General features: G+C 45.2%; 1 protein-coding gene across 3 annotated transcripts in view; it reads left to right on the top strand.

The window, feature by feature from the left end:
- MYO1H (myosin IH) overlaps positions 1–26,305 on the top strand; it is a 119,744-nt gene that overhangs the window by 85,734 nt on the left and 7,705 nt on the right. For 2 of the 3 annotated variants that reach the window (XM_021073723.1, XM_021073725.1), the window contains exons 14-25: positions 141–221; positions 2,893–2,984; positions 4,398–4,492; positions 9,421–9,467; positions 13,629–13,709; positions 14,382–14,487; positions 15,203–15,320; positions 17,451–17,564; positions 21,424–21,500; positions 23,011–23,079; positions 24,448–24,532; positions 25,471–25,630. In XM_021073723.1, the coding sequence (XP_020929382.1) occupies positions 141–221; positions 2,893–2,984; positions 4,398–4,492; positions 9,421–9,467; positions 13,629–13,709; positions 14,382–14,487; positions 15,203–15,320; positions 17,451–17,564; positions 21,424–21,500; positions 23,011–23,079; positions 24,448–24,532; positions 25,471–25,630 (1,125 nt within the window). The remainder of the gene's footprint in view (positions 1–140; positions 222–2,892; positions 2,985–4,397; positions 4,493–9,420; positions 9,468–13,628; positions 13,710–14,381; positions 14,488–15,202; positions 15,321–17,450; positions 17,565–21,423; positions 21,501–23,010; positions 23,080–24,447; positions 24,533–25,470; positions 25,631–26,305) is intronic. The other variant, XM_021073724.1, reaches the window with a different exon arrangement.

The raw sequence follows: 26,305 nt of genomic DNA, 5'->3' as shown, positions 1-26,305 counted from the left end.
TCGATATTCAGCAGGTATTCTTTTCAAATGTCAGGGACACAAATCAGATTTGGGGGAGGGGAGGAATCAATCTGAAATAAATATATTTTCTGCTCATCTTAATCCTTCCTGGAGAATTTCTTCACTCTTTGTCATTTCAGTGGGAACCAATTCAGTATTTCAACAACAAGATCATTTGTGACTTGGTAGAAGAGAGACACAAAGGAATCATTTCTATTCTGGTGAGACAGTTAACATTGGCTTGGCATTTACAACACAAGGAAGACCTTTTCTCCAGGCTTACAAAGGGTTAAGGGTGGAATCCACTGGCTTGTTGAAGGGCACCAGTTGCAGTTTTGGCTGAATTTTTGCCCCAAGATTTATGCTGAGCTTTTCACTCTTATTCAGATTCACGGACCGAAATGACAGCCCATCAGGAGAGCACATGGAGGGACCTTTGAAATGAAAGCATGTGTGTCTCTCTTCCATAGCTGTGGAATGATGAGCCCAGGAACTGGGGATGGGGTTTAGGCTGGTGTTTGGTGGAAGTTGGGGAGGGCTGTTTTCATACTTAATGCCGATCAGGGAGCCAGAAGACTTAAAGAAAGGCTTTGCAAAGAATATCCACAGATCCTTGGCATTGCTGTGAGCTGTGGTGTAGGTCACAGATGCGCCTCGGATCTAGTGTTGCTGTGGCTGCGTGTAGGCCCTTAGCTACAGCTAATTCGACCTTAGCCTAGGAACTTCCACATGTCATGGGTGCGGCCCTAAAAAGAAAAAAAAAAAAAAAAAAAAAAAAAAAGAATATCCATGGATCCTGAGTTGAGGCTCCTTGGGATAGGCCTTATTTTGAACTATTGTGACTTCTGAGAACATCACAGGGTCCTTGAATCTACAGCGATTCCAATTCAGACGTCAGTTTCTTTCACAAATTCTGAAGGCCAGTGAAAAATGATTTCCCTGCTTTTGTTCCATTCAGGATCATCTGCCCCAGAGTTTGTCTCCCTTTTAATGAGGATAACTGGTCTCCTTCCTCCTCCTGCCTCCCCCTACATCTAACGACTGTGAGAACCCAGGATTCTAAAGCACAGCAGGGGCATTGCTGGGTAGTGACTGTAGTTGTCCGAGCAGGATCTGAATTCTGATGCCAGCCCCATTGCTAACTAGTTGTGTGAGCTTAGACAGGTGGCTAAACCTCTCTGAGCTCCGGCTGCATCTTTAAGTGGGTCCAGTGATAATAGCACTTTACTTCATAAAGGAGTTGTAAGGGCAAATTAAGTGAGATAATACATGCAGAGGGCTTAGGACTGTGCCTTGCAAGCATTCAGACTCTGTTCATTCAACAATACTTACCAAACACTTACTTTGTGCCAGGATTCTGCCCTGTGCTTTGGGACACAGCAGCAGACACAACACGTCAAAACACCTACATTCAGGAGGCTTTAAATTCTAGCAGGGAGAGATGAACAACAAACAGGTTAATGGACAAAATGGATAGATTGTGCAATGGAGAAAAAAGGCAGAGATTAAATGTGCTGAGGAAGAAGGGGAATTCAGTTTTAGGTAAGATGGTTTGGAAGGACTCTCTGAGAAGGCAACATTTGAGTAAAGACTTGAAGGGGGTGAGGGGACAAGCTGTGTGGACATCTGGGGAAGCACATTACAGGAGGCACAGATGCGCGTAAGCTAATACACGTATGTTCAGTGCTCCTATGGATTACTAGACTAGTATTTTAAATATTTGAGGAATTCCCATCATGGCACGGTGGAAACAAATCCAACTAGGAACCATGAGGCTGTGGGTTCGATCCCTGGCCTTGCTCAGTGGGTTAAGGATCCGGCATTGCCATGAGCTGTGGTGTAGGTCACAGATGCAGCTCAGATCTGGCGTTGCAATGGCTGTGGTGTAGCTGGGTGGCAACAGCTCTGATTAGACCCCTAGCCTGGGAACTTCCGTATGCCACGGGTGCGGCCCCAAAAGACAAAAGACAAAAATAAAATATTTGAGTAATAAGTACTTGTTTCTGTTTGGTTTGCCATAGATGGAATCAGAAAGCATAGAAATGCTGCTTTGTGAGAATTGTCTCACCAGTCTGGACGCAGGTTTTTGGTTGTTGTTTTAGTAAAAATTACAAGGTTGATTCATTTTTAAAAGATAGTCAATTAAATGTTGTTATTGTTGAGATCTCAAAATAGGAAACAGATACAGCTTGTTTTTTGGGGGGGTGGTTGGCCGTGTCCTCATCATGCAGAAGTTCTGAGGCCAGGGATCAAACCAGAGCCACAGCAGTGGCAATGCCAGGCCCTTAACTGCTAGGCCACCAGGGAACTCCTAGATTGTCCATCTTATTATTAGCCCTTCTCCAAATAGAATATAGATTGGATATAAGAATTTCGGATTTTGGGGGTTTTTTGTTTGTTTGTTTTTTTTTTGGGTTTTTTTTTACTGTTAACAAGCTTCAGCCAATCAAAATAGGAACTAGACACAGCTTGTGGAAATAGGAAAGGTTAGACTCAAGTGGTTTTATGGCTCGCTTTCCCCAAGGGCTTTACTCCTAGTAAAAGAGGTTATGTTTTTGGCCAACTGGTTAAGACTGGTTAAAAGACGATGAAATTAAATGTTTAAGCTGGTCATGGAAGCTGCAAAGTATTCACAGGAAAACTTTGGAAATAGGTGTCAGATCAGTGGGAGAGTTGACTTTTCATGGAATTTCCAGCCTCTCTGGTTCCAGGGTTCCCTGCTCAAACCTGAGAAGCTGAGCATGTATGATGCATTTTACCCTCCTCCCCCCACAGTGTTCACCCCAACTTGTATGAGATGATAGTCTTTTCAGTCTGGTACATTTTGCCATGGCTAGGGGAAGCATTTAAACTCAGAGTTGCGGTGAACAGGTTTCTCTTTCTGTTTTGAAGGATGAAGAATGTATTCGTCCTGGACCTGCTACAGACTTGAGTTTCCTGGAGAGACTGGAAGAGAAAGTGGGCAAGCATGCACACTTCCAAACGTAGGTATCTTGTTTGCTGGGCTGGCGCACCAGGGAACGTCCTTGTGTAATTGCCCTTTGAACAACACTGGTTTGAACTGCATGGGGCCACTTATACTGCATGGCATATGGACTTCCTGGGTCAGGGGTCAGATCTGAGCCACACTTGCGAACTGTGTTGCAGCTGTGTTGACACTGGATCCTTAACCTACTAGGCCAGGCCAGGGATCGAACCTTTATTCCAGCACTTCAGAAACACAGGCAATCCTGTTGTGCCAAAGTGAGAACTCCTACCTGTTTTTTTTTTTTTTTTCAATAGCAAATACTCTAGTACTGCATGAGCCCAACCACTGTTGTTTAAATCCATGGATACGGACGGCCAACTATGAATCATATATGTATTTTCAACCATGCAGAGATTCAGTGAATGGTCTTGGTTTTATCAGTTTTCTTGAAGAATATAGAAAGGATAAGTAAATGCAATTGGATAAGTATGTGAATCAAGAGTGGAAAAATAGGTGTTCCTGTCATGGCTCAGCGGAAACAAATCTGACTAGCATCCATGAGACACAGGTTCAATCCCTGGCCTCACTCAGTGGGTTAAGGATCTGGTGTTTCTGTGAGCTGTGGTGTAGGTCACAGATGCAGCTCAGATCTGGCATTGCTGTGGCTATGGTAGGAACCTCCATATGCCGAATGTGGCCCTAAAAAAACCAAAAAAAAAAAAAAAAAAAAAAACAGTGGAAAAATAAATTGTGGTAGCTTCCCAAGTGAGATAATATATGGCCATGAGACTGACCAATCTATAATACATACAGTGATGTAGGTAAATCACACAACGTGTAACCAAGAGGAATCAGACAAAAAAGAGTCCATACTCTAGGATTCCATTTCTATAAAGTACAAAACCAGGTAAAAGCAGTCCATTCTGTTAGATGTCCGGCTGTACCCGGAGAGGGCTCGTGGTGGGGTTCTCAGGGACTAGAAATCTTCTGTTTCTTGATCTGGTGCTAGTTACACAGATGCGTTCAGTTTGCAAAAATTCACTGAGCTGTGCACTTGGGATATGTCTGCTACATTTCCCAAAAAAGTTATGAAAAACTATGAATCACTAGAATCTGAAAAATGATGTTTCATGTGTATTTTAGTCTTTCAACATTATGAAAATGTAAAGGAGCAAAATTGGGTTTTAGTCATCACCTAGAAAAAAATAGAAGTTATTTCATTGTACAAATAAATGTGTTGTTTAGCCCACATATACATTTTTAAAATTCTTCAGTGCTTATGAGAAGGAAGGATTTAATTTTAGAGAGACCGTGGTCTATAGCCTGATGGAATAGGGGGTAAGGCTTCCCTGCACCGCTCTTTGCTTTCTACATTGGTGCGTTTTGTTGCAGTGAAATAGACTTTGTGTCTGTTTCTCTCTTGCTGTAGCAGGAAGCTGGCGGGTCCAAAGAGCCGAAAGAGGATTGGCTGGATGGAGTTCCGGCTCTTCCACTACGCAGGAGAGGTCACGTACTGCACCAAGGGTGAGTGTCTGTGGGTCGCAGGGTCACAGATCACAGCCATACAGGTGCCCCATGTCCGTCTCAAACATTCCCTCGCCCCGCAAGCCAGCAGGCCATTTTTAAACTAGTTTTAACATATGTATTACTTTTATATATAACCACTTTATTGAGATAATTCACATAGCATATATTTTACCCGCTTAAAGTGTGCAGTTCAACCATTTTTAATATATTCACTCTACAGGCGTGCAAACATCACCCCCATCTATTTTAGAACATTTCCCCATCATCCCCCCCAAAGAAACCCTATACTCGTCAGCAGTCGCTGCCCCTTTTCCCCCAGCCCCATCTCCCACAGTCCTAGCCAACAATCCAGTCTACTTTTCTTTGTAGATGTGCCTATTCTGGACATTTCATAGAAATGAAATCACACAGTGTGTGAACTTGTGTGTCTGGCTTCAATCCCTGAATATATTTTCTTTTCTTTTTTGGTTTTTGGGTTTTTTTACTCAATGAATTTATTACATTTATAGTTGTACAATGATCATCACAATCCAATTTTAGATGATTTCCATCCCACAACCCAAGCACATCCCCCCCCCAAACTGCCTCCTTTGGAGACCATAAGTTTTTCAAAGTCTGTGAGTCAGTATCCCTGAGTATATTTTCAAGGTTCAGTCACATTGTCCTTCCTGTTTAATTGCCAAATAATTATTCCATTGTATGGCTATACCACATTTTGTTTGTCTATTCATCACTTGATGGGCATTTGGGTTGATATAGAGGTTCCCAGGCTAGGGGTCCAATCAGAGCTGTAGCTGCCAGCCTACGCCAGAGCCACAGCAATGCAGGATTCGAACCGCGTCTGCAACCTACACACAGCTCATGGCAACGGCGGAGCGTTAACCCACTGAGCAAGGCCAGGGATCGAACCCGCAACCTCATGGTTCCTAGTCAGGTTCGTTAACCACTGCGCCACAACGGGAACTCCAATGCCTGTATTTTTGTGTGGACATATGTTTCCATTTCTCTTGGGTAAATATCTGGGTGTGGAATTGCTGGATCCTATGAGCTCTGTTAACTTTTGGAGTACTTGCCAGATTGTCTTCCAAAGTGGCTACATTGTTTTATATTACCACCAACAGAGTGTTTGGGGGTGGGTACAGTTTCTGCACATTCTCATCAGCACTTGCTATTGTCTGTCTTTTGATTCCAGCATCCTAGTGGGTGAAGTGGTATCTCATTGTGGTCTTGATTTGTATTTCCCTAATGATTAGCGATGTGAATATATTTTCTTGTGCTTATTGGCTATTGGCATATCTGCCTCGAAAAAATGTCTATTCAGATCCTTTTTCCATTTTTAAATTGTTTTTTATCATTGCGTTGTAATAGTTCTTTAAGTTCTAAATTCGAGTCCTTTATCAGATCCATGATTTGCAAGTATTTTCTCCAATCTGTGGGTTATCTTTTCACTGTCTTGATGGTATCTGTCAAAGCACAAAAGCTCTTAATTTTGATGCAGGCCACTTTGTTCTGTTTTACTTAGCATAATGTTTTCAAGGATCATCAATGCTGTTACTGGTTTTGTATTGCCAAATAATACTCCACTGCATGGTTATACCACAGTTTGTTTTGTTTTGTTTTTGTCTTTTTGCCATTTCTTGGGCCGCTCCCACGGCATATGGAGGTTTCCAGGCTAGGGGTCAAATCAGAGCTGTAGCCGATGGCCTACGCCAGAGCCACAGCAACGCGGGATCCGAGCCGCGTCTGCAACCTACACCACAGCTCACGGCAACGCCGGATCATTAACCCACTGAGCAAGGCCAGGAATTGAACCCGCAACCTCACGGTTCCTAGTCGGATTTGTTAACCACTGCGCCACGACGGGAACTCCGAGTTTGTTTCTCCATTGATCAGTTGATGGGCATTTGGGTTTTTTCCACTTTTTCACTATTATGAATAATGCTGCCATGAATTTTTTTTCAAAGCATTTTCTTTCTTTCTCTCTCTCTCTCTCTCTCTCTCTCTCTTTCTTTCTCTTCCTTTTTTCTATGACCACACCTGCAGCATATGGAAGTTCCTGGGCTAGGGCTCAAACTGGGGCCGCATCTGCAACCTACACCACAGCTATGGCAATACTGGATCCTTAACCCACTGAACAAGGCCAGAAATCGAACCCTCATCCTCACAGACACTATGTCAGGTTTTTAACCTGCTGAGCCACAACAGGAACTCCTCAAGCATTTTCAGACATTTTCTTTTGTCACTTCTGCTTTAGGTTCTAGATTATTTTTTTCTTCTAAATAAGTTTATTTTGCTAAGAATCTATAAAAAGTAAAATACCCTGTATTAGATTTTTTTCCCCTTAAATACAGAGCAGGATTAAAAAAGAAGAAATATTTTTTAAAAGGGCAAATCTCGGGAGTTCCCTGGTGGGCTCATGGTTAAGGATCCAGCATGGACACTGCTGTGGCTCCCGTCACTGATATGACTCAGGTTCAGTCCCTGCATAGGGAACTTCCACATGCTATAGGTGCTGCTTTAAAAAAAAAAAGAAGACATTTTTGTTTAAAGAATAAAGTAATACACATACAAGGCTAGAAATTGCTGATAGTACAGAAAAGTACAAGAGGAAAATTAAAATCCGTTTTTATTCCTAGTCTCTCCCTGATGTGACCCCAAGAATCCACAGGAAAATTAAAATGTCTTACACATATATTTACATATATGTGGTATAGGCTAGCAGCTGCAGCTCACATTTGACCCCTGGCCTGGGAATCTCCATACACTGCAGTTGCAGCCCTAAAAAAAAAAAAAAAAAAAAAAAAAAAGACAAAAAAAGTTAGTTTTGACCCAGTCTGAGTATATAACCAAAATAATTGAAAGCAGGAACGTGAACAGATACCTGTACACCTATATACCTAGGAGCATTAGTCACAGTAGCCAAAAGGTGGAAGCAACCCATGTGTCCATCAATGGATGATTGATAAACCAAATGTGGTCTATTCTTACACTGAAATGTTATCCACACTTAAAAACACAGGAAATTCTGACACGTGCTACAACATGGATGAACCTTGAGAACATAATGCTAAGTGAAAGAATCCAGACACAAAAGGACAGATATGATAGGATTCCACTTACATGAGGCACATGGAGTCATCAAATTCACAGAGAGAGAAAGCAGGATAGTGATTATCAGGGGCTTCAGGGAGCCAGGAATGGGGGATTAGTGTTTAATGGGTCCAGAGTTTCAGTTTTACAAGATGAAAAGAGTTCTGATGGTGGTGATGGTTGCACAACAGTGTGAATTCACTACAATATCACAGAACTATACACTTAAAGGTAGTTTAAATGATAAATTTTATGTTGTGTAGGTTCTACCACAATAAAATGTTAGTTTTGGAGTTCCCACTGTGGTACAAGGGATCAGCAGCATCTCTGCAGCACTGGGATGCAGATTTGATCCCTGACCCGCACAATGGGTTAAAGGGTCTGGCATGGGTCACAGCTGCGGCTCAGATCTGATCCCTGGTCTGGGAACTCCATATGCCATGGGGCGGCCAAAAAGAAAGAAAAAAAAATGATAGTTTTGATAACTCTAAATTGTCATCTAAAAAGGCTGTATCTTAGACATTGTTGATGCGTATCTTTCTTTTTTCTGGTGCATGTCTTCTTTTTTGTTTGTTTGTTTTTCATTTCATTTTATTTATTTTTTTATTACTCAAATGAATTTATCGCATCTGTAGTTGTATAATGATCATCACAATCCAATTTCACAGGATTTCCATCCCACAGCCCAAGCACATCCCCCCACCCCCCAAACTGTCTCCTCCAGAGACTATGTTTTTCAATGTCTGTGAGTCAGCATCTGTTCTGCAAAGAAGTTCAGTCTGTCCTTTTTTCAGATTCCATATGTCATTGAAAGCATATGATGTTGGTGTCTCATTGTATGGTTGACTTCACTTAGCATGATAATTTCTAGGTCCATCCATGTTGCTAAAAATGCCGGTATTTCGTTCCTTTTAATGGTTGAGTAATATTGCATTGTGTATATGTACCACATCTTCTTTGGCCACTCCTCTGTTGATGGACATTTAGGTTGTTTCCATGTCTTGGCTATTGCAAATAGTGCTGCAATGAACAACGGAGTACATGTGTCTTTCCTAGTGGCCCAGGAGTGGGATGTGGGATTGCTGGATCAAATGGTAGTTCTATTTTGAGATTTCTGAGGACTCTCCATACAGTTTTCCACAGTGGTTGCATGTCTTCTTTAGCTGGTTTTGACTTTATGATGCCATCTAGCTACAGATTGAAATGTTACCTGGCTAGGTTTTAAGTGAGCATTTATAAGCCAAGTTTTAAACTTGGAAATGATGTGTCTTCCTTTGATGTCGTTGGGTACCACTAGCCCCGGTGCTTGAGTTTGGTTTTTGTCAGAGGTGGGGATGGTTTTCTCATCCATCTACACTGTCTCACCTGGCCACACCTGGAATTCAGCTCCCTCTCCACATTTCAGTGTCATTCATGGCACGTGTAATTCTTTGCCACTGGCCTGGGGCATGTGTACGATACTCAGCATAAAGATTCTACATTCATGTGATCGCTCATCGGGGTTGAGAATGTAGCATGAAAACTATAGGTCAGTGTTGAGGACTTGGGCCTCAACCAAGGATAGAGCTCTCCCCGGGGGAACATCTGGCAATGACTTAGAAACGTATATGTTTGTTGTACCTGAGGGAGGTGCTGCTGGCATCTAGTGGAAAAAGTCCAGGGGTGTTGCTCAACATCCTACAGGGCCCAGACAGCCCCACTACGAATGTCAGTACTGCCACGGCCGAGAAACCCTAATCCTCAGAGATTATTTTTAGGATTTTCCTTTGGGATAGAATTGTAGTTTTATAAGCCAAGCCATTGATTCAAAAAAATTTTTATTCAATATTTTACAGGATTTTTGGAAAAAAACAATGATCTCCTCTACAGACATCTGAAAGAAGTAAGTCTGAAACCTAGCTGTATGTATTTTTTTATTTTTTATTTTTTTGGCCCTGGAACTTCTTGGGCCACGTAACTTCTTGGGCCTGAGCCGCTGCAGTGACAATGCTGAACCTTTAACCTCTAGCCCACCAACTCTATATACGATGACTATGAAATACCACCCATGACACTTATTTGGGGATAGATTTGGCCTTCTGGATTTTTCTCTTGGATGCATTATGTTTGAACTCCAGCATGTCATGGCCAGAACAGACACTGGAGATCATCTGTATGAACTTTTTTTTTGCTTTTTCTTTTCTTTTCTTTCTTTTTTTTTTTTTTTTTTTTTTTCTTTTTAGGGCTGCACCTGTGGCATATGGAAGTTCCCAGGCTAGGAGTCAAGTTGGAGCTGCAGTTGCTGGCCTACACCACAGCCACAGCAATGTGGGATCCAAGCCATATCTGCCACCTACACCACAGCTCACAGCAATACTGGTTTCTTAATCCACTGAGTGAGGCCAGGGATTGAACCTGCACTTTCACAGGTATTGTGTTGGGTTCCTAACATACTGAGCCACAAGGGGAACACCATGACTGTTTAAATTTCATTTAGGGGGTGAGAGAAAACAACTCTGTGGAGGTAACTTTGAACTGAAAGCTGAATGAGAAGAATCTTCACCTTAGAAAGACTAGGGTCTACTCCAGGTAGAGGAACCAGCATGTGCAAAGGCCCTAAGGCCCCAACAAGCTCACCACATGCTCAGTGCGGGGCAGTGTTAGGAGAGGGGGCTGAGAGCTCAGCAGGATGAGAGCTCCACAGAGTTCCTATTCTGGAGCAGAGGACTGTTCTGGGGTGACATGAGCTGAGGATGAAGAAACAGACCCAGAAAGATCATGTCTTGTTCAAGGTCAATCTCAAGGTGGGGCTGGAGCCAGGATAAAATTCTTCATCTCTTTCCATGTACCTCCCTAATCAGAGAAACCTTAGGTTTTTTTAAGCCTTTATTTTGTGTTGAAATAGTTGACCATTTTGTGAAATTTGGGTCTGATATAATTAACTTGGTTTATAAAAAAGCTTAAACCTAGGGAGACGTTTTGATGGTTCCTAGTTGAATTTGTTTCTGCTGAGCCATGACGGGGACTCCTAGGGAGACCTTTTCAGAGCGAACATGTAATCGGTTCTTCTTGGGAGTGTTTTCTGCTCTTTCTTATCTTTCTCTACCACTTCTAAGACTGCTTGTCCCAACCTCTGGGGCTCAGGATGGCTAAGTGATGCCTTACTTTGCATCTTTGCTGCAGGCTGGTGCTCTCTGGGCCTGAGACTCAGCCTGCCCCCTTCCTGGCTGGGGGTTCTGGAGGGGAGCAGATTTCGCTGTCAGTGAAGTGGGTCTGATGGTGCCTTTCTGTAGGACTGAAAGGGCCCTTGGACAAATGGAGGAAAGCATTGCTCTTGTGGCTTTCTTCCCTGTGGGCAATGCCCATTCCCTTCACAAATCCAGCCATGGAGGGAGGCTCCTACAGGAAAAATCTCTAAGTCTCCCACTTCTTCATCCAGGGCTGAAGTTCCTTGTACTTGCTGAGATGGAGCCTTTCTCATTTTTTAAATTTCCTGTCTGCAAATTCCTCTCTCATGCCACCATGAGTTTAAATTCAGGATGAGTTAACAAAAAAATTATTATTAAAACATTTTAAGAGTTCTGCTGTAGTGCAACGGAATCAGCAGCATCTCTAGAGCACTGGGATGTAGGTTCAATCCCTGGCCCGGTGCAGTGGGTTAAAGGATCTGATGTTGCCGCAGCTGTGGCATAGGATGCAACTTGGATATGATCCCTGTCCCGGGAGCTCCATAAGCTGAGGGGCATCAAAAAAAGAAAAAAAAATTAATTGTGGCAAAATATATATACATAACAAAAGTTACCATGTCGGTGATTTTTAAGTGCGAAACATGCACCTTGTTGGGCAGTTCACCTCCAGAACTCTTTTCGTCTTGCAAAACCGGAACTCTGGGAGTTCCCATTGTGGCACAGTGGTTAACGAATCTGACTAGGAACCATGAGGTTGCAGGTTCGATCCCTGGCCTTTCTCAGTGGGTTAAGGATCCGGTGTTGCCGTGAGCTGTGGTGTAGGTCGCAGATGCCACTCGGATCCTGCATTGCTGTGACTCTGGCATAGGCTGGCGGCTACAGCTTGGATTGGACCCCTAGCCTGGGAACCTCCATATGCCGTGGGAAGCAGCCCTAGAAAAGGCAAAAAGGAAAAAAACCCAAAAACTGAAACTCTGTACCCATTAACCACTAACTCCCTTATTCCACCCCCACCCCAGGCCGTGGCAACCACCGTTGTACCTTCTGTATGCATTTGACAACTCCTGGTACTTACATAAGTGGGATTACATGGTGTCTGTATTTCTGTATCTGGCTTATTTCCCTTAGCCTAATGTCCTCAGCATAATGTTGTTACGTGGATGAATTTCCTTCCTTTTTAAGGCTGAATCAGGAGTTCCTGCTGTGGTACAGCAGGTTGATGATCCAGTGTTATCTCTGAAGCAGCACAGGCTCCATCCCTGGCCTAGCGCAGTGGGTTAAGGACTTGGCATTGCTGCAGCTGTGGCATAGGTTGCAGGTTGCAGCCCTAAGGCAAAAAAAAAGAAAGGCTGAGTTATCTTTCATTGTATGGCTATAAGGAAAATTGTTTTGCTTGTCAAATTTTTAAAATATATGATTTTTATGCACAGGAAGAAAAAATCAGTACAAAATTGGTGTCCTTGGACCCATGTCACCAAGTCCTCTTGTGAGATCCAGCTACTCTTTTTTTTTTTTTCCGCTTTTTTAGGGCTGCACCTGGAGGTTCCCAGGCTAGGGGTCTAATTGGAACTGCAACTGCTGGCCTACACCACAGCCACAGCAACACCAGATCCATGTTGCACCTGTGACCTATACCACAGCTCACGGCAACGCCAGATCCTTAACCCACTGACTGAGGCCAGGGATCAAACCTGCATCCTTACCGAGACAAAGCGGGCCTTAAACCACAGAGCCACAATGGCAACTCCCTTTTTCATATTCTTTTCCATTAGGGTTTATCACTGGGTGTTGACTATAGTTCCCTGTGCTATACAGTAGGGCCTTGACATTTACCTATTCTATATATAATAGTTTGCTTCTGCTCATCCCAAACTTCCAGTCCATCCCCGCTCCTTGGAACCACTACTCTGTTTTCTTCATCTGTGAGTCTGTTTCTGTTTCATAGGTAAGTTCATTTATGTCATATTTTAGATTCCACATATAAGTGAAGTCATGTGATGTTTGCCTGACTTCATTTAGTATGAAAATCTCTAGGTCCATCCTTGTGGTCGCAAATGGCATTATTTCCTTCTTTTTACTGGCTGAGTGGGATTCTGTTGTATATATGTACCACATCTTCCTTATTGGAGATCATTGTTCAAGAGCTGGTTTATTTGGTAGCACTGGGCTAGACTGGGAACAATTACTGCTCCATCATGCAAAGGAGAAATAATCTCAGAGCCTGACCAAGTAGACAAAACAATGGATACAGTATAGATCTTCCTCAGCTTATGATGGGTTACATCCAAATAAACCCAATGTAAACTAAAATTACCATACGCTGAAAATGCATTGACTACACCTAACCTACTGAACATCATAGCCTAGCCCAGCCCACCTTAAAGGTGCTCAGAATGCTTGTGAGAGCTTGAGCAGAATCACCTAACACAAAGTCTGTTTTATACCAAAGTGTGGAATATCTCATGCCATTGATTACATACTATATTGAAAGTGGAGAACAGTGGTTTTGAGCGTATCATTGGTGCATCCTCATGATTGCATGACTGACTGAGAGCCGTGGCTTCCCGGGCTGGCCAGCATCATGAGTGTATTGTAATCCCAGGAAAAGATCAAAAACCAGAATTCTAAGTATGGTTTCTATTGAATGCGTATCACTTTTACGGCATTATAAAATCACCCCCCCCACTCAAACAAGTTGGGGACCGTCCATATTTGAACAATTTCTTCCATGTGTGGTGGTGCTTTCTCCCCTCTTATTCAAGTGCTCCCAAGGCACTTGGCTCTGGTCTGTCGTGCACACTTATATGAACTTGCCTGGAAACCCCATAGTGATTTCTGAAGTAGTGAATGTGGTGTTCATTTGCCTTTAACTACAGGTGCTCTGCAGGTCCAGAAACAGAATCCTGAAGGAATGCTTCCTGGTGGCTGAGTTAGAAAATCGGAGGAGGCCACCAACCGTGAGTGGGGGGAAATGCCTGTGCAAAATTGGGAAGGTAGCGGAAATCACCCAAAGGGTGCAAGTACTTTAGGTACGTATATATTTTTTAAGCTGCCCTCTCCTTTTTTGGAAGTATCACTCTCTGGAAGTTCTACTAAACATATATTTTCCAAAGTTAGCAACCAGTGTGTTCATTTGCAGGCGTTCATTGAGTAGGTACTGTGTGTCAAGCGCTGTGCTGGGCACAGGGGACTCTAGCAATAACAAAACAGTCAGGGTTCCTGCCCTTCTGCATTTTACAGTCTGGTGGGAAATGGTATAGGAAGAAGATACCATGAAATAAATTACAGTAGCATGAGGGTCATAAAGGAAGCTCGGTAACAAGGTAATGGAGGGTGACTGGCTCAGCGGTGATGCTGGCTCCTACAAGGGGCTCACGTTGTATTTGCTGAGTGAGAGAAGCATCCTGGAAAGATGTTTGTCCAGCCTCTGCTTGACCAGACTGAGCTGGGCTTCTCAGGCCAGGACATCCAAAGCCTTATTTTAATGGACAAAACAGTTTGTAACAGATAATGAGTAGAATAGTTTGTCGAGAGTTGAGGTCTAAAGAGCCAGACTGGTGCTTTAACCACCCTTCTCTGTATAAAGGGGGATCAGCAATGTCTCCTTAGCTCATTATCTCTCCCTGCAGGTGGGGACTCAGTTTAAAAACAGTCTGAGCAGCCTTCTGGAAATTCTCATCTCTAAGGAACCTTCATACATCCGTTGCATCAAGCCCAATGAGAGGAAAGAACCCAGTGAGTTGTGAATTGTTCCGAACACGGAGCTCAGGGAAATGTGCCTGAGAGGAAAACCAAGGTGGCAGTGGGTTAACATCCTACAAACCACCACAGGCTTGCTTCTTGTCCTCTGTATTTAATAATAGAAGGTTAATATATAGGGAGGAGGGTTCTCTTTGGTGGTCCTATGTGAGCATTTCTCAGGGCTTTGCAAGTTTCAGGAGGGACATAGCTGAGCCAGGCAGACCTCAGAGTTAAGGAGAAGCAACATTGCTTCTCTCCAGTTGGGTGAACAATCTTCCAAAATAGTTGTGATTTGGGTATTTTCTAAGCTTGTACCATGGTCTTATAACAAAGTCATACAGTCAAAGGCATACAGAAGGCAGGCAGAAAGAGCAAATAAGTGAAGCAGATTGGCTGTAATGCAGTAGGGAAGGGAGAGGACTGCCGCAAAATGGACAGGGCACACCCTGCCTAAAGGGGCAGTACTTCCCCCTTCTGGCCTGATGTTGCCATCTGGGACTCCAGGCTCAGAATGGCCAGACCTCATGGTTTTTTCGAGAGAAACCCAAAATTCACATGTCCCTGTAAAATTATCCCATTAAAAGAAACACAACCAGAACCTAACAAAACATGTCTGTAGCCAGACCCAGTCCACAGATGGTCAGCTTGCAGCCTCTGGTCTGTCTTGGTTGGATCCTTTACTGTCACTCTTCCTTCTGTGTTTCCAAAGACAAGTTCGATGACTTCCTCGTAAGGCATCAGGTCAAATACCTGGGGCTGATGGAGCACCTGCGGGTGAGACGGGCTGGCTTTGCATACCGGAGGAAGTACGAGCATTTCTTGCAGAGGTAAAATTTTAGTTGATCTGAAACCGTCAACTAAAGTCAAACACCTGCTGTTCATGAGCCTCTGGATGTGATGATGAATCAAAGACCGTCCCCCAAAGAAGTCCATTTGGTTCTTAACTGCTGTGGCTGTGACAGTGATCAACACTGACATTTCGAAGAATAGGAAGCTGGCTCCATTTATCACCTTCCCTTCATTTCACTAAGCCTCTCAGAATCCGTGAAGTGCAAGGCCCAATGCACAGACCTGCCACCAGGGGGCATATGTGAGGCATGCTCCCGGGGTCTGTACACTGGCTGGGGAAGACCCTCCTGGAGACGGATCTGGTTTAGTGTGGTCAGTCTGGATGTAATCCCTTTGGCTTCATTGGCTGTCAAAGGAAGCATAATAGGAATACCACAGCTAACATCTTTTTTCTTTTAAGGTCCACACCTGCAGCATATGGAAGTCCCCAGACTAGGGGTGGAATTGGAGCTGCAGTTCATGGCAGTGCCGGATCCTTAACCCGCTTAGTGAGGCCAGGGACCAAACCCACATCCTCATGGATACTCAGGTTTGTTACCACTGAGCCACAACGGGAACTCCTATAGCTAACTTTTTAAAAATTCTCAGACTCTGCCAGATAGTTTCCACGGGTTATTTTATTTCAACCTTGTGACAACCCCACAAGGAAGGTCATGCTGCTGAGTGAGGAGGTGAAGTGACTTGTCAGGGATCCAACTCAAGCAGTGGATCCCATCCAATGGCTCCCGATATATTGTTTCTAGCCTTGGTCCTCTGGCACCTCTGAATTCTGCGTGCACCTTTTTTCATTACTTTGTAGACCTCATGGTCACCTTTATTATGACCACATATTAAAAGAGAGTTCCATCTTGTACTGAAATCAGGTTCTTTTTGTCTTTTTTTGTTTTTGCTATTTCTTGGGCCACTCCCGCGGCATATGGAGGTTCCCAGGCTAGGGGTCAAATCGGAGCTGTAGCCACCAGCCTACGCCAGAGCCACAGCAACGCGAGATCCGAGCCACGTCTGCAACCTACACCACAGCTCACAGCAACGCCAGATCGTTAACCCACTGAGCAAGGGCAGGGACCGAACCGGCAACCTCATGGTTCCCAGTTGGATTCGTTAACCACTGCGCCACCACGGAACTCCGAAATCAGGTTCTTTTTGTGTGTGTGTGTGGCCACACTGGTGGCATGCAGAATTTGCTGGGCCGGGATCAAACCTGCACCACAGCAGTGTCCCAAGCCACAGCAGTGAACCAAGCTGTAGAAGTGACAACACCAAATCCTTAACCTACTGCACCACAAGGGAACTCCTGAAATCAGGTTCTTAAGTCAACCTTGGGTCCAAAATTACCCTCAAAAAATCCCTCATGGGAGTTCCCATTGTGGCGCAGCAGAAACAAATCTGACTAGGAACCGTGAGGTTGAGGGTTCAATCCCTGGCCTCGCTCAGTGGGTTAAGGACCTGGCATTGCCCTGAGCTGTGGTGTAGGTCACAGATGCAGTTCAGATCTGGCATTGCTGGCTGTGGCTGTGGCTAGCAGCTGAAGCTCCAATTTGGCCCCTAGCCTGGGAACCTCCGTATGCCGCAGGTGCAGTCCTCAAAAGCAAAGAAAAAAAAAAAAAAAAAAAAAAAAAAAAAGAGGAAAGAAAAGAAAAATCCCTCATCACTTACCAAGCATGGTGCCTTTTCTTCCCATGCTAGACCACATTTATTTATTCATTCCTTTGTCCACTGATGAACATTTGGGTTATTTCTACTTTTTGTCAGTTATAAATGATGCTCTGAATACTCACATATAAGCTTTTGCTCTGAATATTCACATATAAGCTTTTGCATGGACATGTCTCTTGCATATATACTAAGAGTGGAATTGAATTTCTTGGGCGAAGTATCTGATGATGTCATCATTTCTATGAAGACAGATCAAACCTCCCACCTTAGTGAAACAGTTTCTCTTTTTTCTTTCTTGCTGAGTATCTAGTGCTGAATTACCGGAGGTCCATGCGATGACTTGACTCTATTATGCTGGCTGAGTGGCTGGCATGGCCAGCAGAAGGAGCTGACCTCTGTGGGACCCAGTGTAAGGTCTAGGGCCTTCTAACTGTGCCCTCTCCTCGCCCTAGGTACAAGTCCTTGTGCCCAGACACCTGGCCACACTGGCACGGGCGTCCAGCAGAGGGCGTAGAGCGGCTTATCAAATACATTGGCTACAAACCCGAGGAGTACAAATTAGGGAGGTGAGTGTCTGGGGAATCACTGTCAAAAAGTTAGCCCATTGGTCCATATCCATCTTGAGCCTGAGATTCATTCTGCAGGAGTTTACGTAGATTTGCAAGCAGATACTTCCATCAACTCCAATTATTTATTTATTTATTTGTCTTTTTTTTTTTTTTTTTTTGCCTTTTCTAGGGCCGCTCCCACAGCATATGGAGGTTCCCAGGCTAGGGGTCTAATTGGAGCTGTAGCCACCGGCCTACACCACAGCCATAGCAACATAGGCTCTGAACCACGTCTGTGACCCACACCACAGCTCACAGCAATGCCGGGTCCTTAACCCACTGAGTGAGGCCAGGGATTGAACCCACAACCTCATGGTTCCTAGTCGGATTCGTTAACTGCTGAGTCACGACGGGAACTTCCATCCACTCCACTTAAATGCATCTCTACAAAGAAAAAACTCTCCTGTGTGTGTCCTTCACTCTCAGTGCTTCCCTTACACTCAGAACATTCCATCAGCCTTCTGACACCAGCTGGGTGTCCTATAATTAAACTCACTTCTGACAGTTTACCTGGAGACTGTGTCAGATCCTGCAGGTTAAGGCTCAGCCCCCCAAGTCTGTCCAGCTCCTGTCAGATGCCAAGTCCAGTTTGTTAGCTGTGTTTCTGACCAATTAGCTCTATATTGGAGGTTCCCATGACCCACTCCTTGAGTTTGCTTTATTTTTCTGGAGCAGCTCAAAGAATCAAGAAAATATTTTACTTACTGAATGACCAGTTTATGACAAAAAGATGTAAGTCAGGAACAGCCAGAAAGAAGAGATGCATAGTGCAAGGTATGGGGAGCCCCCCTGATCTCTCTAGGTGCACCAGAAGATTTCCAAACTGTGGCCTTTTGGGTTTTTGTTTTCTTTTTAGGGCTGCACCTGTGGCATATGGGGTTCCGAGGCTGGGGTCAAATCAGAGCTACAGATGCCAGCCTATAACACAGCCACAGTGATACAGGATCTGAGCCTCATGTGAGACCTACGATGCCACAGCTCACGGCAGTGCTAGATTCTTAAACCATTGAGTAATGCCAGGGATCGAACCCACATCCTCATGGACACTATGTCAGGTTCTTAATCTGCTGAATCACAAAAAAGAACCCAAAAATAATTTTTAAAAAGACACTCATTTCTCCTTTATCACTTTGAAACTACTTCAGGAACATAGCCCAAAAGATTATAACCTTTGTTCCTGCTGCGCCACAAAGAGAATTCCCTGTTTTTCTTATTATAAAGTACAGTGTCCCGCGTTGCTGTGCTCTGCGTAGGGTGGCTACAGCTCGACTACCCTAGCTGGAACTCCATATGCCGCTGGAGCAGCCAAAAATAGCAAAAAGACAAAAAAAGAAAAAAATAATAAAGTACAGTGTCACAAGCTCTAGTTAGAAAAGGCTGCATTGGAGTTCCTGCTGTGGCACAGTGGATTAAGGATCTGGCGATATCTCTGTGGCTGCTTGGATCGCTGCTGGGGCACAGGTTCCATCCTTGCCCTGGTGCAGTGGGTTAAGAATCCATACATTTAGAATGGATAAAGCAATGAAGTCCTAGAATATGATGGAAGATAGTATGAGAAAAAGAATGTGTATGTGTATATATATATATATCTTTGTATGTATATGTATGTGTGTATGTGTGTGTGTATGGGAGTTCCCATCATGGCTCAATGGTTAATGAATCTGACTGTGAACCATGAGGTTGTGGGTTTGATCCCTGGCCTTGCTCAGTGGGTTAAGGATCCGGTGTTACCATGAGCTATGGTGTGGGTCGCAGACACAGCTTGGATCCCGCGTTGCTGTGGCTCTGGCCTAGGGTGGCAGCTGTAGCTCCAATTAGACCCCTAGTCTGGGAACCTCCATATGCCGTGGGTGTGGCCCTAAAAAAAAAAAAAAAGACCAAAAAATGTATGACTGGGTACTTTGCTGTATGACAGAAATTGGCACAACATAGTAAATCAACTATAATAAAAAAGAAAGTGAAGTTCCCATTGTGGCTCAGTGGTAACAAACCTGACTAGTAGCCCTGAGGATGCGGGTTCAATCCCTGGCCCCACTCAGTGGGTCAAAGATCCAGCGCTGCCATGAGCTGTGGTGTAGGTTGCAGATGCAGCTCGGATCCCCTGTGGCTGTGGCTGTGGTGTAGGATGGCAGCTACAGCTCTGATTAGACCCCTAGCCTGGGAACCTCCATATTCTGTGGGTACAGTCGAAAAAAAGAAGAAAGGCTACATCACTGCCTGTTGGAGATGAAGAGTTCTACACCTGCATCCAGTGCTGGGATGAGCTTCTCTGTGTGCAAAATGAGACGGGGACCAGCATGAACCCCCTCACCTCTCTGTGCCTAGATTCTTTCATCATTCACATGTGTGCATGGCCTCTCGGAGGGGCTAATAGGACTTCTGTGTTGTGAACGCTCCTCTAGCATCGCAGAAGTGGGATACCTAGGACTCCGGGTGTCGTTACTATAGACTTGCGGTTGACCATGAGCAGATCTTTCATACGTGTTGACAGCTTCAAGGCAGAACTCAGTGGGGTGAATGGGGTGATTCTATTTCATCTATTCTATTAGACATTTTGGTCCACATTAATTAGGTTGCAGAGAATAGTGTTCATGCATGAAGAGGATCCATCCCAGGCCACAGAGATTCCAGCCTCAGGGGCCTCTGCCTTTGAACCTGTCAGTGGGCTTTCCCTGCCAGCAGCTCCTAACTCCCGCCTGTGATTTAACTCCAGCTCTGTGACCACCCTGGCCCTGGTCCATCCTTTACTCTTCTGTTCTGGGCCCAGCTCCAAGAAGCAGTAATTTTTCCAAGTCATATTTCTGAGGGGAGTCTGGCTTTGCACATCCTGAAAGATGTGGGTGTTGGAGGTCAGAGGTGTTGCTGTTCCATTCCATAGCCTTGGATGAGAAGATGGGTTCACGTGGCACAGTGCAGTGCTGCCCCCCAGTGGTTGATATGGGACGTTCCCCTCAAAGAGTGAAGGTGTGGTAAGTGGTAGGCAATGAGGTCAATATTTATAATTTATCCGAGTTCCCACTGTGGCGCAGTGGGTTAAGAATCCAACTGCAGTGGCTTGGGTCGCTGTGTGAGGCACGAGTTTGAGTGCAGTGGGTTAAAGGATGCGGCATTGCCACAGCTGCAGCATAGGTTGCAGCTGCTGCCCAGATTCAGTCCCTGGCCCAGGAACTTCCATGTGCTGTGGGTGTGGCCATAAAAAAATAAGATTCTCAGCAAGGGCTTTAAAAAATATTTGTAATAATCTTTGCTGGTTGATGGGATCTTCTTTTAGACCTAGGTCCATATTCTTTGCCATCACTTTTCAAAGCCCAGGGAAGTCACTTTGGGTTAGGATGGTATATTAGCTTCCTAGGGCTGCATAAGTGAATTAACCACAGACGGGATGGCTTACAACAACAGAAATTTATTTTCTCATAGTTCTGGAGGCTAGAAGGCCAAAATCCGGATGTGGGCAGGGCTGTTCCCCTCTCAAGTCTCTGAGGGGATCCCCCTTTGCATCTTCCGGTTTCCAGCAGCTCGTGACTTTCCTTGACTTGTGGCAGCAGCACTGCTGTCTTCACATGGCTTCCTTTCCTGCGTCCCTCTCTCTGTGTGTCTTTTGCCCTCTTAGAAGAACACTCTCTCTGCATTTAGGGTCTACCTAATTTGGTATGACTTCATCTCAATCCTTATCCCGATTACATCTGCAAAGACCCTTATTTCCAAGTAAGAACCACATGCTGAGGATGTGAACTTGGGGGCAGAGAAAGGACAGTGGTCAGTCCACTGCTGATGATGCCTGACCAGTGAATAATTAAATCATTTTTTTCACTTCTAGAACCAAAATATTCATTCGCTTCCCCAGAACACTGTTTGCTACTGAAGATGCCTTTGAATTTAGTAAACATCAATTAGGTATGATTTTTTTTTTCTGCCTTGATTTCAAGCTTGGAAAACATCTTAAACATGGGTGTTGATTATAATGTTAGAAAGACTTGCTTTGGAAACCCAGAGCAGAGTATGGGATTATAAGATGCAGGTCAATGTATGCCTTAATGAGTATTTGGAGGGCTGTCACAGATGTGTCTGGAACCTTAAACTATAGTTCTACCTCATTCCTAGCTTGGATCCAACTCTGATCTGCCACACCAGGGCCCAAATCCATGGAGTCCATGCCCCTAAATGAAGATTTTTTTAAAAAAACTTCATTTGTCTAAATATCTGTTGTTGGAAGGTGTACAAAGCCTTTAGCCAGGGTGTTTGTTGTACGTGGTAAATGAGGAAAGTTAGTTGGGAGGAAAATACAAAAAATCAGAAATCGAAACTATAGGTTGAAAGAAGTTCCTGCTGTGGCGCAGTGAGTTAAGACTCCAACTGCAGTGGCTCAGGTTGCAGAGGTGGGGTCAGGTGCAATCCCCAGCCTGGAGCAGTGGGTTGAAGGATCCAGCACTGCTACAGCTGCGGTGTAGATTGCAGCTATGGCTCGTATTCAATCCCTGGCCTGCAAACTTCCATATGCCATAGATGTGGCCATAAAAACAAAACTACAGGTGGCTAGAGGCTTCTCCCTTGAGGTCTAAACTGGCCTGTTGAGCCAGCTCTGCTTGAGTGCCCGCTGTGTGCCAGGTATGTGCTGAGTCCTTGCATGCACCATCTCATTGAACAAACCTATGGTCAGGTGGTATTATCATCTCTGCTTCACATGTGGGAAAGCAAGGCCCAGACACGTTGGTAACTGGCTAAAGGACACACAGCTAATAGGCAGCAGAGCTGAGGTCTGTGGCTGGCTGGCTGGATTCGGGGCCTGGGGTCGTAACCACCATGCTTGGAGGTCTGTTTTGCAGCAGTGGGCACAGATCTCCTGGACCGGGTTCGTGGGCAGGTGGTGAATGCGGGGAGTGGGTCAGCAGTTCTGACCAGTTCGCAGGGGATGTGATGCTGCTGGTGTGCAGGGCCCCAGTTCCTGGGCAGAGGGGGTGTATAGAGAATGGAGGGCTCCAGGGTGAGCCTGTGTGGGTCCTGCAGCCCTGTTCACACCCCTGCTTCGTAGCCACGTGGCTGCCTCATGCCCGGGCAAGTGTCTTCATTGCCTCGGTCTGTAAAATGATGCAGTGCCCACCTGACTTGCAGTTTGAGGATGCAGAATAATGCCTAGTAGGGACCCAGGGGCTGACACGCCCTCTAGACAGTGGCTGGTTCCTCACCTGGAGGAAGGTCCGAGGAGGGAAGGGGGTGCCAATCACGGACCAGCTCTGGGGGCCAGGCTGAATAGAACCCCTGCTCTCATTCCTTCCTTGTCACATCCCATGGCTTCCTCTGCCACTTCAACCCTGAACACCCCCAGGGCCTTCTGACCTCCCCTCTGACAGTCACAACTACAAAGCTGCACAACTGAAAGCCATTTGACCAAATCTTTTGTTTTAAGTTGCACGAATCCAAGGCACGTACAAAGGCTGCCTAGAAAGGAGAGCGTACCTGAGAAAAAGACAAGCAGGTAAGAACTGAGCAGGAAGCCCCAGTGTGCCCTGGACCACAGCTCCCAGCTTCTCTCTCATCCATGTGGCACCTGGAGGCACAGGCAGCTGTGAGCATCCTCCCCGCCGGCCCAGCCTTGAAACCTGGTGTCAGGCAGCCTTGGGGTCCAGTCCTAGGGCCTCATTTTTACTCTGTTCACCAGCGATCATAACACTGCAGCCTGTATTTGTACCACAGACATGTTTTATTTGATCCACAACATATGCATGTCTAAAGAATAATTTCTTGGCGTTCCCACTGTGGATCAATGGTAAGGAACCCAACTAGTATCCATGAGGATGCGAGTCTGATCCCTGACCTCACTCAGGGCATCAAGGATCCAGTGTTGTCACAAGCTATGGTGTAGGTCACTGATGTGACTCAAATCTGGTGTTGCTGTGGCTGTGGCATAGGCTGGCAGCTGCATCTCTGATTCACCCTAGCTTGGGAACCTCCATATGCTGCAGGTATGGCCCTAAAAAATAATGATTTCTTTTAAAAGGTTACCAACATCACAAGTGCCCTTGGAGCCCCTGCCCTACTCCCTCCCTGATCATTTCTAAGCACCACCCCCCAAATACCACTCTTCTCAACTTCGCATTTATCGTTCCGTTTTTCTTTATAATTTCAGCATACATGGATGCATCAGTAAACAATATATTTATAGGCCGGCATGTTTTGAACTTCATAAAATTACAGTTTGTATTTTTCCTGTGCAACTTTTCTGTTGCAATAAAACTTTATAAACACACGCAGCCGGCCCTCAGGCAGCAGTTTGCTGACCCCTGTGTGCTCTATGCGAAAACCACAGTTTAGCCCTTCCGTTGATGGACATTTGGGTTGTTTCCAGTGTTTGTAACAACCAACATGTGTGTGACCATGAGGAATAAAAGAGAAGCATTTTGAGTGTTAAAGTTAACTGAAAAAAAATCTGAAAAGCATCTAAAACTTGGGAAACAAGCCAGAAATCTGGTGTTTGTGTGCCCCAATTTACGTATCCCCATTTTTTAGTGCAGACACTAAAACACAGGGTGAGACAAAGCAAAGGCGGCAGCAAGACTCATCTGTACCATCCGGTGCCACCCTTGTCCCTCAAAAAGGCCTCGGGAAACCGGCCCCCTCACGTGTATTTTGGGGCTTCCCAGCAACCTCTGCTCTTCTGTCACCCTGGTTCAGTTGTCCGTCTGGCACCTCTAGGGAGAAACTGATGACTCTGACCCCACTTCCCATCTTGAGGGCTAGGCTGGCCATCCGGGTGTGGGTGGCGTGGATGAGTAATTCTGTCAAAGGCTTTGGTAGTTAAATATGATTGTGCTCACCTTCTAATGCCAGCAGTGAATTCTTTCAGCCATTACACTCGAAGCCCACTGGCGCGGAGCCCTGGCTCGGAAGGAGGCCGAAAAGAGAAAGTGGGCTGTGCAGATTATAAGAAAGTAAGTTCTCCATCGGGCCCGGTGGAGAGGAGAGGGCTCTGGATGCTGCGGTGCTGCAGAAGGTGGTCATGGCTTTGGCTGCGGTTTTAGCAGTCCAAGTCATTCTCCCTGCAGGGGAATTCCTTAGGAATTCCCTCCCATCTCCTCCCTCTGCCCATTTGACGGTGGTCACAGTTCAGTGCGTTTATCCTTTCTCTTAGCCTCGTTCAAAAGTCACAGAGTCAAGGGAGTTCCTGTTGTGGCTCAGTGGATTATGAACCTGACGAGTGTCCCTGAGGATGTGGGTTTGATCCCTGGCTTGCTCAGTGGGTTAAGGATCTGGCGTTGCCACAAACTGTGGTGTAGGTTCAGATGTAGCTCAGATCCCATGTTTGTGTGCCTATGATGGAGTCTGGCAGCTGCAGCTCTGATTGGACCCCTAGCCTGGGAACCTCCATATGCCAAAGGTGCAGCCCTAAAAAGAAAGCAAAAAAAAAAAAAAAAAAAAAAAGTCACAAAGGCAAATGCCTAGCAATGCCAGGCAAGTACAGTGAGTCTCCTGAGCTAAGGCATTAAGGTAGGGTGGGGACTGCGGCAAACCAGAAAACTCAGTTCACCTCAGAAGTGCAATCACTGCCCCACTTTAGCTGACTGCTGTCATGGAGAAAGCCCAGGCCTGTGTTGTTGGGTATTTTTATTTTTTTCAAAGAAAGCTGGAAATCTGGCTTTCTTGTAATACCTCCCCCTTTTTTGGTTGTTGTTGGCAACAAATTCAAGTTGCTCAAAATAAAACAAAAAATGGTATGTGTGAAATCGAACATACCTTTGGGGCAGATTTGGCCTGTGGCCCTACGTGGCGATCAAGTTTTCACCTCCACTGAATCCAACAAGTGGGGGAAAGAACGCAACTCTTGGTGAAGAAATGGGCCAGAAAACCAATAAAACTTGGTCTTTTTTAGGTTCATAAAGGGATTTATCAATCGCAACAAGCCCCTCTGCCCTGACAATGAGGAGTTCATCGTGTTTGTGCGGAAGAACTACATCTTGAATCTTCGGGACCATGTCCCAAAGAACCTTTTGGATAAGTGCTGGCTGAAGCCTCCTGGCATCCTGGCAAATGTAAGGACTACATTGGAACTTGGGTGCAGGTGACTAAGGCACCAATGGAGCTTAGCCTGTGTGTTTGCTTGTGCTGCCTCAGCAAACAAAAGTACTTCCCTGCAAGGGGATGCCCAAGGAATTTAACTACTCAGAATTTGTAATATCCTCTCCAGAATTATAACGCCAGTGGAGGTTTGTTCACATGGAGTGATTTTGAATGGTTTCCATAAATGGTTTCTGCCCTTGTTGTAACCTTTCAGATGGGTTTAGAGACTGCCACCTCTAACCATATTTCCCAGAAGACAGTCCGAGGACCCTCCATCTGGAGCATAGAGTAGGGGTTACTATGAGATTTCTGGGTCCCAACCCATCAGCGACTCTAGGAAAGTGCTAGCTCGCTCCTCAGTGACTCATACGCATTCGCGTTCAAGAACCACTAGTTTTTAGGAGTTCCCTTGGCTCAGCAGCTAAAGAACCCAACTAGGATCCATGAGGATGCGGGTTTGATCCCTGGCCTCACTCAGTGGGTTAAGGATCTGGCATTGCCATGAGCTGTGGTGTAGGTCGCAGAGGCAGCTGGGATCTGGCATTGCTGTGGCTGTGGTGTAGGCTGGTGGCTGACACTCCAATTGAACCTCTAGCCTGGGAGTTTCCATATGCCACTGGTGCGGCCCTAAAAAGACCAAAAAAAAA

Source organism: Sus scrofa, chromosome 14 (genome assembly GCF_000003025.6).
Source record: "Sus scrofa isolate TJ Tabasco breed Duroc chromosome 14, Sscrofa11.1, whole genome shotgun sequence".
NCBI lineage: Eukaryota > Metazoa > Chordata > Mammalia > Artiodactyla > Suidae > Sus > Sus scrofa.
This window is presented reverse-complemented; position numbering and strand designations above follow the sequence as displayed.